At 58.7% G+C, this 14,500-nt stretch overlaps 2 protein-coding genes across 6 annotated transcripts in view; one reads left to right on the plus strand and one right to left on the minus strand.

The window, feature by feature from the left end:
* RHOBTB2 (Rho related BTB domain containing 2) overlaps positions 1-8,542 on the plus strand; it is a 10,947-nt gene extending 2,405 nt beyond the window's left edge. Inside the window, exons 3-12 of one of the 3 annotated variants that reach the window (XR_006171926.1) lie at positions 2,862-3,063; positions 3,587-3,690; positions 3,771-3,956; positions 4,192-5,216; positions 5,772-5,890; positions 6,107-6,257; positions 6,343-6,431; positions 6,580-6,685; positions 6,761-7,931; positions 8,163-8,542. Coding sequence is in view for 2 of the 3 variants with exons in the window: in XM_042838578.1 (XP_042694512.1) it covers positions 2,862-3,063; positions 3,587-3,690; positions 3,771-3,956; positions 4,192-5,216; positions 5,772-5,890; positions 6,107-6,257; positions 6,343-6,431; positions 6,580-6,685; positions 6,761-6,990 (2,212 nt within the window). In the remaining variant the exon portion in view is untranslated. Of the gene's footprint in view, positions 1-410; positions 492-2,861; positions 3,064-3,586; positions 3,691-3,770; positions 3,957-4,191; positions 5,217-5,771; positions 5,891-6,106; positions 6,258-6,342; positions 6,432-6,579; positions 6,686-6,760 lie in introns of those variants that run through there. The other 2 variants (XM_042838579.1, XM_042838578.1) reach the window with 2 other exon arrangements.
* Positions 8,386-13,938, minus strand: LOC122171176 (tumor necrosis factor receptor superfamily member 10B-like). Of its 3 annotated transcripts, none has more exons than XM_042838580.1 (9): positions 11,901-13,938; positions 11,644-11,754; positions 11,119-11,233; positions 10,948-11,039; positions 10,775-10,861; positions 10,626-10,666; positions 10,345-10,479; positions 9,874-9,955; positions 8,386-9,762 (listed from the first exon to the last, which is right to left on the minus strand). In XM_042838580.1, exons 1-9 carry the CDS (start codon positions 11,902-11,904, stop codon positions 9,470-9,472), a joined length of 960 nt encoding a protein of 319 aa, XP_042694514.1. In that variant the 5' UTR covers positions 11,905-13,938; the 3' UTR covers positions 8,386-9,469. The 3 variants fall into 3 exon arrangements, with proteins under 3 accessions (XP_042694514.1, XP_042694516.1, XP_042694515.1); XM_042838582.1 differs by having other exon boundaries at positions 10,775-10,858; positions 11,901-13,937; XM_042838581.1 differs by having other exon boundaries at positions 10,345-10,476; positions 11,901-13,937.
* Between the last annotated feature and the right edge of the window lie 562 nt (positions 13,939-14,500).

Here is a 14,500-nt window from a genome sequence, read left to right on the forward strand (position 1 = left end):
GGGGGGGGGATCTGTGCAGGGGTAGCATCCTATGCAGGTGGGTGCAGGTGGGCATCCTATGGGGGTCACGGGGGCACACGGCTCTGCGGGGAGGGGGTGAGGGTCAGGATGGGACCCCACCCCCAGAAACCTCCGGTCGCCCCCCCCTCGGGGCTCGCTCTCAGCCAATGGGCGGTCGCGGGGGGAGCGGGGGGGCGGGGCTTCGCGGGGCCGCTTGTTTTTTGTGAATGAGAGGCGGAGCGGCCCCGACTGCAGCGCGCGGCTCCGCGCAGCGCTCCGCGCAACGCCGCCGCTCGGCGCAAAGGGCTCCGCGCAGCGCTGCGCACCGCGGATGCGGAGCTCGGAGCGGCCTCGGCGCCGCCATGGGCCTTAAAACGCGCAGCTCAGCGCGGGGCCGCGCAGCTCCGATCCGCGCAAATTACGCCGTGATCATGTCAGGGGGGCTGCGCCCGGCCCCGGCCCCTGGGAGCCGCCGCTTCGTCTGTGTTGGTGTAAGTACGGACCTCCCCGTCCGCCTCCGCGCATCCTTCCGCTCGGGGGGAAGGAGAGGGGGGGGCACAGCCGTGGCCCGGCCCTATTGCGGTGCCCCCGGTCCGGCTGTTCCGGTCCCCCTCCCCCCCCCGTCCCCGTCCCCTTTGCGATCGGCCCCGGTGCTCCCTGCACTTTTGGCCCTATTGCGGTGCTCCCGGGCTGAGTCCTCCGCGCACTCCCGGCCCCATAACAGCGCCCCGGGCCCGCTGCTTCCCGGCCCTTTTGCGGTGCCCATCCGGACGCTCGGAGCACGCCCTGTCCCTATTGCAATGCCCTGCACCCGTTCCCCCTTTGCAATTTCTTGCATCCCCAGCCTGGTTGCTCTGAGCAGCCCTGGCCTCATTGCAGCGCCCCGGGCCTGCTGCTCCCCGGCCCTCTTGCAGTGCTTATCCGGATGTCCTGGCCCTATTGCAGTGCCTATTACACCCGTTCCCAACAACCCTTCCCCTTTTGCAACGCCCCATACCCGCTAATCTGCGTGCTCTGAGCACCCCTGGCCCTATTGCAGTGCCCCAGTCCTACTGCTCCAAGCATCCCAGCCCTATTGTAATGCCCCAATCCTAATGCTTTGAGCATCCCCAGCCCTGTTCAGTGCCCCCCGTCCCGATGCTCTGGGCGCCCCCAGCCCTCTTGCAATGCCCCCACTCTGTTTTAGGGGCTCTCCTCCCCTCGCTGGGTGGGATGGAGGATTTTTTTTGTTGCTAGGCAACGGCTCCCGGGGGTGATGGTGCAGTTGCCGTGGCAACCGCAGGTTCGGCAGCATGGAAAAAGCAGTTTGGGGTGTTTTGTTTTTTAGGAGGGGGTGTATTGGGGGCCCACGGTTTGGATATGGGGCAGATGGAGCATTGGGGAAGGAGTTTGCAGGGGGCAGCTGCGTGTGCTGATGGCTGAATTTGGGAACCCTATAAATAACTGCTGCAAAGCTCTGTGAGTCCTGACACCCCCTCTGGGGACCTCCTGACCCCATAGAGCAAAGCTCTGCTCCAAGGGAACAAAATGGGAACCAATCTCCAGGAGCTACTGGGGCAGCAAGCAGCATGCCCTGCGTCCTGCCCCCTTTTTGCCATGCCCCCAAGAAGCATCTCAGCTCCCTAAAAGCAGGAAGGAATGGGGCTGATGGTGGCAAATGGGGAAGTTTTGCTTTGAGGTCGGCCCAGAGCCACCCGGCTGTGATGCTTTGGGTTCGTGCTGCATCCCTGCACGGCCAGGTGTGTGCAGGAGGGAGCTGCTCACATTGCAAAGTCCTTGCCTCCATTCGGAGCTCCCCGCGTGCAGCGCCGGTTGCCATCGTTACGGGGTATTTTTGCTCCAAGGTTTTGTGCTGGTGGTTTATTATAGCATCTCAGGAGGGGGTGACAAGGGGGGAAGAGATGTGCTGCTTTGCAAAGTTCGAAGAAACTGGGATCTTTTTATTATTTTTTTGTTTCTCCTCCTCATCCATCAGTTTCCTCCGTGGGCATCTCCTTCATCCCAGCCCGTGTGCTCCAGGCATCCCCAGCCCTATTGCAATGCCCATTAGGATGCACGGAGCACTCCTTGGCCCTGTTGCAACGCCCCCAGCCCCAGTGCTCCCAATATCCTTAGCCTTATTGCAATGCTCCTCCGGATGCTTAAAGCACTGCCTGGCCCTACTGCGTTGTCCCACCCCCATTCCCAACGTTCCTTCCCCTATTGCAATGCCCCCCACCCTCAGGCCCAGTGCTCCCCATCCCCACTGCAGTGCATGGAGCGCCCCTCGGCCCTGTTGCAATGCCCCACATCCGTTCCCTGCTGCAAGGAGTTAATTCTTGCAGATTTGAGCTCTGAACGGTGCTGCTGCTGTGCACATGGGCCTGCAGGATGCGCGCGCTTTGCATTGGGCTCACAGCTCCGTGCTCCTCGGGGGAGGTTTCATGTTGCACCTGGTGCTGGGAGGAAATGCAATGAGCATCTTTGCTGCTGTGGGTCAGAAGCAGGAGCAAACAGGGTGGGAAATTGGGGGGAGGTCGGTGCTGGGGGCGCAGAGCCCTGTGCTCACTGTGCATGGAAGCGATAGGGGTTGGCGGTGCTGCTGTGCGTGCTCCCATCTGGAAGCTTCGCTTGCAAATGCTGGGAAGGGAGAAAGGGGAAATAAAAATAAAAAAATAAATAAAAGCCTCATCTCACATGAACAAGCATGAGAGAGGGAGAGGGAGGGAGGGAGGGCATGTGTCTGACGCGGCACAGCAACGCACGCAGCCACGAGGATATTAAATTTTAAAGGGGACGGGCTGGGATGCGTGCAGGGAGGAAGGAGGCAGCCGTGCTTGCTGGTGGCTGTGAGCATCCTCTCGTCGCTTCTTCCCCCCCAGGTCCCAATTAATGGATTCTGACATGGATTATGAGAGGCCAAACGTAGAAACTATCAAGTGCGTCGTGGTCGGGGACAACGCGGTGGGCAAGACCCGGCTCATCTGCGCCCGCGCCTGCAACGCCACGCTCACCCAGTACCAGCTCCTCGCCACCCACGTGCCCACGGTGTGGGCCATCGACCAGTACCGTGTGTGCCAGGAGGTGAGGGAGCGACCCCGTGGGGTGGGGACGGAGCTGGGGCTTCCCCGTGGGGTTCCCTCCTCTGTGTCCTGAGTTCAGTGGCAGTGGTCCCCTTGGTGGCAATGGTCCCTTTGCTGGGATGGTAAAGAGGTGAGGGACCGGCCCCATGGGGATGGGGATGGAGCTGGGGCTTCCCTGTGGGGTTTACTCCTTTGTCACGAGTTTGGGGGCGGTGGTCCCCTTGGTGGGATGGTCAGGAGGTCTGGGACCAACCCTATGGGGATGGGGCTTCCCCATGGGATTCATTCCTCTGACCCTTGGTGGCAGTGGCCCCTTGGTGGAATGGTCATCTTGGGGGCAATGGTCCCTTTGCTCGGACGGTAAGGAGGTGAGGGACCAACCCCTTGGGGATCGGGATGGAGTTGGAGGGTAAATTCCTCGGGGAAGACTCACGTCGTCCCCTCGGTGGGACTGCCCCATTGGGGGGATTTGGGGACTTTCTTCATGCAGAGCTCCAGGATTCACAGTGTTTTTGTTGCCACAGGTGCTGGAGCGCTCGCGGGATGTGGTAGATGATGTCAGCGTGTCCCTGCGGCTCTGGGACACCTTTGGAGACCACCACAAAGACCGGCGCTTTGCGTATGGCAGGTAGGGGAGAGGAGAACCCGGTGCTGAGGTGGGAGGTTCCATCACCTGGGTGGATCTTGACCCTTTTTTCCCCCTCTCAGATCCGACGTCGTGGTTTTGTGCTTCTCCATCGCCAACCCCAACTCCCTGCACCATGTGAAGACCATGTGGTACCCGGAGATCAAACACTTCTGTCCCCGCGCGCCCGTCATCCTGGTGGGCTGCCAGCTGGACCTGCGCTACGCCGACCTGGAGGCCGTCAACCGGGCACGGCGTCCCTTGGCCAGGTGGGAGACGTCCGTGCCCCCGAATCCTTTCTCCTTGCCATGCATGCAGAGAGGCCGTAGAATCATAGAGCTGGAAGGGGCCGTCTGGTCCAACTCCAATGAACGGGGAAACCTGCAGCTGGGTCAGGTGCTCAGAGCCCCATCCAGCCTGACCTCGGGTGTCTCCAGGGATGGGACGTTATCTTCTTTATTATACGAGGTTTCTTCATCACCTTCATGATTTCCTCTTCTCCAGGCCAATCAAACCCAACGAGATCCTTCCCCCGGAGAAGGGAAGGGAGGTGGCCAAAGAACTGGGGATCCCCTATTACGAGACGAGCGTGGTGGCTCAGTTTGGCATCAAGGACGTCTTCGACAACGCCATCCGTGCCGCCCTCATCTCCCGCCGTCACCTGCAGTTCTGGAAGTCCCATCTACGCAACGTGCAGCGGCCCCTCCTCCAAGCCCCCTTCCTGCCCCCCAGGCCCCCTCCGCCCATCATCGTGGTGCCGGATCCCCCGTCCAACAACGAGGAGCACCCGGCCCACCTCTTGGAGGACCCCCTGTGCGCGGACGTCATCCTGGTGCTGCAAGAGAAGATCAAAATCTACGCTCACAAGATCTACCTCTCCACCTCCTCCTCCAAGTTTTACGACCTGTTCCTCATGGACCTGAGCGAGGAGGACCAGCAGAGCAGTGCAGGGCATGGTTTTGGGGTTGCCGTCACCGCAGCGGCCGAGAGGATGCTGCACCAAGAGGAGAGGCATCACGGACGGGATTTCCTCCTCCGAGCTGCGAGCTTTGATATCTGTGAAAGCACCGAGGAGGGCGGCTCCGGCCAGCGAAAACCGTGCCTTAGAGCCTCCACCAGTGATGGGATCCTACGGGGGAACCGCTACGAGAACGGGGAACGCGGGCTGCGACGGGGACGGGACCTCTCCTCTTGGAGCCGGGCCTTCATCAGCATCCAGGAGGAGATGGCCGAAGACCCGTTGACCTACAAATCCAAGCTGATGGTGGTGGTGAAGATGGATGCTTCCATCCAACCGGGCCCTTTCCGGGCCGTGCTGAAGTATTTGTACACCGGGGAGCTGGATGAGAAGGAGCGGGACCTCATGCACATCGCTCACATCGCGGAGCTGCTGGAGGTGTTCGACCTCCGCATGATGGTGGCCAACATCCTCAACAACGAGGCGTTCATGAACCAGGAGATCACCAAAGCCTTCCACGTCCGGAGGACGAACCGGGTGAAGGAATGCCTGGCCAAGGGGACTTTCTCGGGTACGACCCCGTCCCCTTCTCTCTTGCCCGTACCAACGCTCTGAGACGCCGTGTGCTCTGCCTTCCTTGGGATTTTGGTGGTGCTCACTTACAGGCGTTGCGTTTCTGGGTTTTTCACCTCCAAGCTCCATCCCAGGCCATGCAACACCACGTTCTCCCTCTAATTGAGTTGGTTCACGTGGACAGACCAAGGGGGGCTGTGGGAGCCCTGGAACAACCCAGGGTAGAGCAGAACAGGGGTTGCTCGTCCTTGTGAGGAGCAGGGAGGAGGATGGGGACATGCTCTGCAGTGTGTGGGTGAGGCTTTTCTCCCCGAGTTTTGCCCTTTGCTTTCCAACACTGTTCACCTTGGGAATGCCCTCGGGCAGGGCTGTGCACGGTGCCGTGGGTGACGTAGCCCTTCCCTGAGTTCCTTGGAGGATGCTGGAAAACAAACACATCCTTAGGGCAGAGTACAGGGCCGTGCGTTTGTCCTTCTGTCTCCTTGCCTTTGGTGTCCTGTGGTGGGGATGGCTGAGCCCTGTGTGACAGGGCCGTCCCTCTGCTCATTTGCAGATGTCACCTTCGTGCTGGATGACGGTGCTATCAGTGCCCACAAGCCCCTGCTCATCTCCAGCTGCGACTGGATGGCCGCGATGTTCGGCGGTCCCTTCGTGGAGAGCTCCACTAATGAGGTGAGGATGCGCTCGGGGAGGGTGTGGGACAGCCATGGGGTGACCGTTGGAATCATAGAAGCATTTAGGTTGGAAAAGACCTCCGTGATCATCAAGTCCAACTATCAACGCATCCCCACCGTGCCCATAGAATCATAGAGTCATAAAGCTTGGAAAAAGCCTCCAAGATCAGGTCCAGCTGTTGACCCGTCGCCACCATGGGTGTGATTCTTGCAGGTGGCACTTCCTTACACCAGCAAGAGCTGCATGCGGGCCGTGCTGGAGTATCTTTACACGGGGCAGTTCAGCTCCAGCCCTGACCTCGATGACATGAAGCTCATCATCTTGGCCAACCGCCTCTGCCTGCCCCACTTGGTGGCTCTTACCGGTGAGTTGGTGCCCCCAAAACTTGGTGGCAGCTCTCTAATCACCCCATCCCAACTGCCCCCCCTAAGCCCCTGCGTGTCCCACAGAGCAGTACACCGTCACCGGGCTGATGGAAGCTGCGCAGATGATGGTGGACATCGATGGGGACGTGCTGGTGTTCCTGGAGCTGGCACAGGTAGGTGGGATGGGATGAACGAGGTGGGGGTGACACCGCCGCTGCGGAGAGGACGGCAGGATCGGGTCCTTGATGCCCGCGGGGATTGGGGACCTTGGGATGGATGAGGTCCCCACGGTGGCTCTGACGCGTGCTCCATCTCCCGCAGTTCCACTGCGCCTACCAGCTCGCCGACTGGTGCCTCCACCACATCTGCACCAACTACAACAACGTCTGCCGCAAGTTTCCCCGCGACATGAAGGCCATGTCGGGAGGTGAGCGCGGTCGGTGTGGGGCGGTGGGGACGCTGGGGACACCCAGCACTGTGCTCACCCCCGATGTCCCCGCAGAGAACCAGGAGTACTTCGAGAAGCACCGCTGGCCGCCGGTGTGGTACCTGAAGGAGGAGGACCACTACCAGCGGGCCAAGAAGGAGCGGGAGAAGGAAGACTACCTCCACCTCAAACGGCAGCCCAAGAGGCGGTGGCTCTTCTGGAACTCCCCTTCCTCCTCTCCTTCATCGTCGGCGGCCACAGCCTCCTCCTCTTCCTCCTCCTCCTCCTCCTCGGCTGTGGTTTGATCCTTGCTGCGGCTCCAGGAGATGAGGAGGAGGAAGGCCGCCCGGCGCCCGTTGGGTGCCACCAATGGGTGCCCCCAGGAGATGGAGGGAGTGCATCCCCACAGCGAGGGCTCTGCTGTCCACGTGCCAGCGCCGGGACTGGCACAAAGCAGCAGGAGAAGAGGTGACAGGAGCGCGAGGGCTGTCTGGTTTTGTTTTCATTCATTCTTTCTTTCCAACATCAACCGCATGAGGAAGAAGAAGAGAAGCGTCCTGCTTCCACCTTTCAGTTGTAACCAGGAGCTGCAGGGTAGGGTTGGGTTTTGTGGGATGCCATCCTGCTGCCCCTTGGACTTGCAGTAGGGTGAGGAGGGAGCCCGGTCCCCAGAGGACCAAGGAGAGGATCCTACTTGGCTGCAGGAGCCACGCACCGCAGCTCCATCCGCTTCCATGGAGGGCTGTCCCAGTTTGGGCAACTGCTGGGAAAAAGAGCCCCTCTCCTCCACCTCTCCCCGTGGAAAGTTTGGGCCTCAGCAGTGCAAGAGCCCAGGGTGCACACGTTTCACCAAAAAGAAATTTGAAGCAAAAAAAAAAAAAAAAAAATTACATATATATACATACATATATAAATATATATATATATGTATGTATACATATATAAGACCACCAAAAAAGCCAAAAGAAACCACCAACCCCCACCCCCAACACCCAACCCCACGCTCCCAGCCTGGGAGCCGAGCCTGAAAGGCTCCGTTGTAATAAATGCTATTTGAAAAGCCCAGCGTAGTCCCTGTGTGTTTGGGAGGAGCGGAGAAGCACCGCAAGGATGCAGCCCTTAACAACCCAGATCCCGTGGCAGCGATGCTCCTGGGTGATGCTCTGTGTCACCGCTCTTTTTGGATGCTCAGCCGTGGATGAGGGAGCACAGGAGCAGATGCAGCGGGTGCAATGCTTTGCAGCAGGTAGGATGAGGTTTTGTTCCCTTTGGAAAGCATCCCCACCGTGCATGTCCTGCAGGAGCTGCCCCTGCTGGGTTTGCATGCAGAGCACAGTGCCAGGCTGTTGTCCCCCTCCCTGTGCTGGCAGCTCCTGCTTTGGGTGCTTGCAATGAGAAATGCCCTGCATGTGATCCAGCAGGATGGCTGGGGGCAGCTCTGGGGTTTTTGCAAGCACCGCATGGATTTGCATTGCAGCTCCAGCAGCACACAGCCTGTTTGCACCAGGGACCGAGCTTGCAGCCTCCTGCTTCTACAGGCAGCTAAAGAGCATGGGACCCGTGGCAAAAGCAGCAGCAGTTTGCTGCTGAGGACCTGCAGCAGCATTGCTGGTGGGGATGCAGAGCTCTGCAATGTCCAGGGCATGCGAAGCTAAAACGTAACGGCAAAGCAAAGGGGAAAAAGGGATGAGGAATCAGGATTGTTGTTTTTAAGTTTATTCTTCCTTCATAAAGACAGGTGTAAAAAAAAATCCTGGATAAAACTAACTGGCTGGGCCAGAGCTCTGTATAAAAACACACCGTCACGCATAGTAAAAAAAAAACCAAAAACAACCAGCTATTTTTATATTATAAGTTAACGTATGTACACGTTTGCAATTAATAAATACATAAATACAAAAGTTCTGCTGGTATTTGGCACAGGGCTGGAGAGGACGGAAAGGGGCGCAGCGGGGGCTGCCCACAAACCTGCGCCCGCGCAGGGGGAGCTCCAGGTTGGGCTGCAGCTCCATCGCCCTGCAGCACCTCATCCCTGAGCTGTGCGTCGTCCCCGCAGGTGGAGGAGCAACCCAGCCAGCTGGGGGCCCCCACGGCCCTGGCAACGGGAATGAGCCGAGCTGCCCTTATTTCAGCCGCCTCAGTGCCGACGAATGGCGCCCGCGTCGCCTGCAGTCATAGAATCGTGGACTTGGGTTGGAAGGGGCCTTGAGGATCATCCAGTTCCAACCCCACTGCTACAGTCTTGTGTCTACTGCTAAGGGCAAGCAGAACTAGCTACAGATGCAACTCTAAATAGATCGTAGGGGTAACCCAAGAGCCCCAGGGATGCTCGCCCACCACGCATGCAGTACGAATCGTGACGGTCGGCTCGGAGATGTTCTACAAGCAGAAGTATCACTAAAAAAATTAAAAAATTAAAAACATCGATCCAGTTAGAATCAGTGAGCGCCCGCACCAAGCAAAGATGCAGTTCTGCACCGAGGTCTGTATCAAATCAGTGCTGGTGAATGAGATGATCTCAAAGGCAGCTTGGAAGACCTTTTGGCTCGTTGCGTCGGCCAAATGAAATCAAGGCACTCGCGTGGCTTCCATAAGGCAGCACCAACGCTGAGTGTGGCGGAGAAGAACCCAGCTGGGATCGACTCCTCCAGGCTCAGCTGAACAGTGCGACGGCTCCGGGAGGAAGGAGCCATGAGAATACTATCACAAAGATCAAGATAAGGGTTCTCAGAGGAATCCGCATCTTCAGCTCCAGCTGGGGAGGCGCAGGGCTGGCTGCGCTCCTCAGCTCACTTCGTACTGGAAATATCCATTCCTAACGAGTTTGGAGGCAATTAGGTCTGCCACGCCGCTGAGGCTCATCTGGGACAGGGTCTCCAGCAGTGTATTCACGGAGGCTTTGCTGCCTTCTTTGTTGAACCACATGTTGAGCATCTGATATAAGGGCTCCCCTGAGCCTCTGTCGTTCTGCTCTGCCTGATAAAGGTTGTTTTCCCGCAGACCGAGGGCTCGGCCGAATCTCCTCCATTCAGGGAAGGGCACAAACTCGACAAAGGTGTTGAAAGAGGAAGACAAAACTGGAATGAGAAGGGAGAAGCTCAGCGAATGCGGATATCTGGACTGGAAGAGCTTTCTCAGAGCCCTCAGGCTCAGCCCATCCCTGCCCACCAGCACATCCCAACACTTACCAGTTAGAGGGTCCTTTCCTGGCACTGGCACCAGCTTCTTCTGGGTTTCCACGTTGGGATTTGAAGTTCTTGGTGCCACCTCCTGAAAAAGAAGCGTATTACAGCACCCAGAGAGCTCTGGCATGAGCACCATCCCCCCACCCTGCTAACAGTGGGGTCAGGGAACATCTCTGGGCACTGCTGGGGCAGGAGATTGCCACGCAGCCCTGGGATGCTCCTCAATGGGGGTGATGGGTTCCTAACACCGGGATCCTGATAGCTCATGGGTGCTGGGCAGGGGGAGGTTTGCTCACTACTGAGCGTAGAATGAATATTATGGGCACAGAACATCTCCGTGCCCATCTCCATCTCCATTCCCGTCTCCACCTTCCCCCGTCTTCATGCAGACACCCTGGTTCAGCTCTGGAAGGCCTTGAGTTAATCAGCTCAAGGTGGAGGAAAGCAGCAGAGCTCAGCCATGCAGTGCCATACCTCCATCTCCACACCACGGGGAACCTCTGAGCCCTGCGCTGCGGTGAGCAGCTGCTGCTGCTGCTGCTGGTTCAGGAAGATCTGCTCGTTGCAGTTGTTGTCCTGAATCCCCATCCTCTGCAACAGTCTGTTCTGCTGGAAGAGAAACGCAGAGCAGCCAGGCTGGAGCCCCCCATCCTGGCAGGGGGGGCTGCAGGTGAACCACCCCCCCCTCACCACAGCATTCCCATGAGCTGCGAGCAATGCGGGCAGCAAGCAGAGCAAAGCCCAGCACAACTCACCACCACGGCGCTGGGCTTCCTGCTCAGACCTCTGCCACCCCCTGGAAGAAAAAGCAGCGCTGTCACCCTTCCTCTCCACAGGACGTCCCCTTCCTGCCCACACCCTGTGGGGTGAGGACCCCACGTCTACGGCCCGCGATCCCCCTCACCTGCACAGTAGTGTCTGCAGCAGCACCATGAGAACACCAGCAGGAACACCAGGACCACAACCACCACGATGATGGTAATGATGCCTGCTAAAGCAGACAACATGGGGGTGTGGGGAGCTGCTGCCACAACAGCAGCCCCCAATCCTCCATCCCTCTCCCCATCCCAAACTCACTGGAGAAGCTGAAGGAGATGTCCAAGGGAGGACCGCACTGCAGGTCGCTGTGCTGCGTGCATGGAGCTATCCTCACTTGTCCTTTGGGGCACCTGGAATGGGGGATATGGGGCAGGTTCAGCACCCGGGGATCCCCCCAGCAGCCCAAGAGCTCCCCAGCTCCCAACTCACCGGGTTTGGCACTTCTGGCACATCTCACAGGGGTGGTCAGGTAAGCAGAAGGTGCCGTTCTTGCAGGCGCACTGCGTGTTCCTGGTGGGGATGCAGGGACTCACCTCCACCTGGTCTGTGGGCAAGAAGCAACACAGCTCTGCTCAGGCTCTCCCATCCGCTCCCCCATGCAGCCAACAACCCACAAGCCCAGGGAAGCCCAGCTTGCTCCCCGGGGTGGAGTTTTGCCATGCCCACATGCCAAAGCAATGATTGTATTAAAGCTCCCGCAGCAGCCTGCAAGCACCGCCATGCGCCCAACCCCCCGCAGTCCTTGCTGGAGGACTCACATCCCAGCTTTGCACAAGGGATGCTGTGCCACTTGGAGATGCAGATCTGGAAGTATCCAGTACACCAGGTCAGGATGCAGCCTGCTCCCTCCATCCCAAGCACACCCAGCACGAGCTGCTCCTCAGGGCTGCTGCAGATGTCCTCTCTCCTCACGCAGAAGCTCTGATAGCAACCCTCCCTCACACCACCTCATACCTTCCCTACACGTCCGGCAGCCCAGGCACTTGGGGAAGTCGTTAGGATACTCGGGGTACTCATCTTTCTTACATGGGAGGCACTTGAAGGAGTCATTTGCCAAATAAGTGCCTGCAAGAAGGGGTGAAACGGAAAGAAGTACGAGTTAATGCAGCACACTGGAGACACGGCGCTGCCAAGACGTGGAGATGTCATTGCAGCAAGAGCTGATTCTGCTGTCACTGAGTTGCACGGAGTGATGCTTGTGGCTGCCTTACCCATAGGACACTTCTTGCTGTAGAGGTCTGGTTCCAGGACATCTGACTCGCCTGCCCGCTTCTTCACTGCTGCAGCAGATCCCAAATGAACCTTCTGTTAAAAGCACAGGAAAAACGGGTTAGAAACACCCCAAACCCTTGGTGCAAAGGAGAAGCATCGCACTGGGACAACCCGCAGCTGCTGGACCCGATTATGCCTGCTTTCCTTCCCCAGTTTCTGAGCACGTGAACCAACAGAACGGAAGAAAGCAGCACGGTGCCGTGCAGGGATAATGCAGAGCAGCAAGAGAGGCGGTGGGGAGGAAGGCTGAGCTGCTCCCACCGTTTCCACACCACTGGGGCCCCAGGACAGGGCGCAGGGACACGTGGCAGAGGCTCCGTACCCGCGCTGTGCCCTTCCCATAGCCCGCCTCGTAGAGCACATATTTCTTCCCTGAGTCAGAAACGCTGAAGCAGCACCTCCAAGGCACTGCAGGAGCAATATTGGCCCCCCCCTTCCTCTTCATCACTTCCCGCAAGGAAGGGTGTGGGCACAGGCAAACAATGACATGGAGGGGACACCTCCATAATGGAGGACCGAGGCCCGCGCTCACCATCAGCATTGCTCTGAGGAAGCATTCCTGGAGCTCTCCACCTCCCCACCTCCTCTGCATTGGGGCAGGGAGCAAGAAGAGAAATGAGAGCAACTCAGGTCCGGGTCAAAACGCCTGCCTGAGCCGTTTGGGTGTTCATGAAGGACAAAAAGCCTTTTTCTGTCTGACGCAAATCCTTTGCCTTCCAACACCTTTGCAGTTTTTAGGGCTTCACCAAACCGAGACCTGGGAGTTTTCACGGACGGAGAGCGCAGTGCCTGTCCTCATGGGGAAAAAAAGCCCTTCCCCATTCAAACCCTGCAAAGTTGATCTCACCAACAACACAACCCCGCCTGCCGTTCAGAAGGGCCCCTCGTGTGTGGGATTTCATCACTGTCACAAAACAGAACTGTGCACGATAAAGTTATCAGCCTTCCCAGCCCGTATGGCAGCCCTGCAAAGCACCCAGGGCCAGAACCCACGTGCGCAGGAAACGTCCCCAGCACCGCGCTGGAGGAACCGCCAGGCAGAGGAATCCAATATCCTCATCTGCTCCAAGCAGAACTCTGTGCATTTTCCTTCTTTTCTGCCTTTTTTACCCAAGGGAGGCACTGGACCATCGCAGCACCGATCCCACATGGAACCTCACACCGTCCTGATGGCATTAACACAACGCCAGCTCTCCATTTTGGGAAGAGAGGCTGTAAGTAAGCCCTGAGCCATTTCCAGCCACACCAAAGGGGTTTTCCCACCGGGCTTTACGCAGTTGGAGTTTGAGCTCTGGCAGATCCAGAGCCATTGCACACAACCCTCGTGTGCTGGTGGCCCAACTCCAGGCATGATGCAAGGGGCAGCGGCGCAGCATCGGGCGACAGCCATGTGCAGCACCGAGTTAAACAGTCAAATAAGGGGCTGTTCTGAATGCCTCCACAGGTGCTGGCATCAGCGAGGCTTTAAGATGCTGGAAAATAGCACCTCAATCACTGAATTCCTATAAGCTGCACATGGTAGGAACCAGACGAGAAGCTGATGCTCTTTTAGGGTTGGACGGTGGGCACCCCACCGGGGTCTGAGTGCCTCTGTGATGGCACAAATCACAATCCAGCTCCCCCAGCCTCGGGGGTGCATTTCTGTGGGGCCAGGCGAGGTGAGGCTGTAGGTATGTCACACTTCGGGCACCACCCATCCACGCAGGAACACAAATGGTGCGCAGTGCAGTTTTGGCCCCGGCTGCCATCAGCGCTGAGGTCTGGGCACCCATCATACGGGGTGATGTGATGCATTCCTACACTGCACCTCCAGACCCCAACGCTGCCGAATGTTCCCGATGGTCACCGACAACAAAATGGCTCTCAAGCAAAAAGCGGGGAATTCCCTCCCAGCCAGGCAGCGCAGTAGGAATCCATCCCCCATACGGCCAGGCTTGCTGTGCCCGATCCTCACACGCCCATAGGGCCGATAGCCTATCCCATCCCCCCTCTGTGCCCCACAGCCTCGGCCCCACACACCCCTGTCCCCTACAAACCCACCCAGGAGAGCCCACCGCTCCCATCCCATGGGCGTCACCAAAGTACTGCAGATGGCTGAGCCCCCGTAGCCCCAGCATTCCCTACAGCCCCCAGGCCAGCGAAGCGGCCCCGTAGCCTCACCACCCCCTGTTTGGGGGCCAGGTGAGCCCCCCACAGCCCCCGGGATCATGGGAGCCCCGCAGAGCCCTTAGACCAGGGGAGCCCCCACAGCCCCTGCCCCTTCCATAGCCCCTAGATCCGGGAAGCCCCTCCATGCCCTCGGCTCCCCCCATAGCTTCCGATCTGGGTGACCGCAACTCCCGGACTCCCCCCCTCCCCCCGTCCAGAAATTCCCGCTAAAGGAGAACTCCAGTCCTCTACACTCCCCCATCACCCCCCCACTCCACGTGAACCCCTACACCCCCATTCCCACAGACTCCCACCTGTTCCATCCCCCCCCTTATCCCCATCCCCCATAAAAACACCCCCCCTTGCCTCCCACCCCACCACTTCCCATACA

The sequence above is a fragment of the Centrocercus urophasianus genome, unplaced genomic scaffold, assembly GCF_019232065.1.
Source record: "Centrocercus urophasianus isolate 14NV4802_14NV808 unplaced genomic scaffold, USGS_Curo_1.0 seq_840, whole genome shotgun sequence".
In the NCBI taxonomy this organism is placed as follows: Eukaryota; Metazoa; Chordata; class Aves; order Galliformes; family Phasianidae; genus Centrocercus; species Centrocercus urophasianus.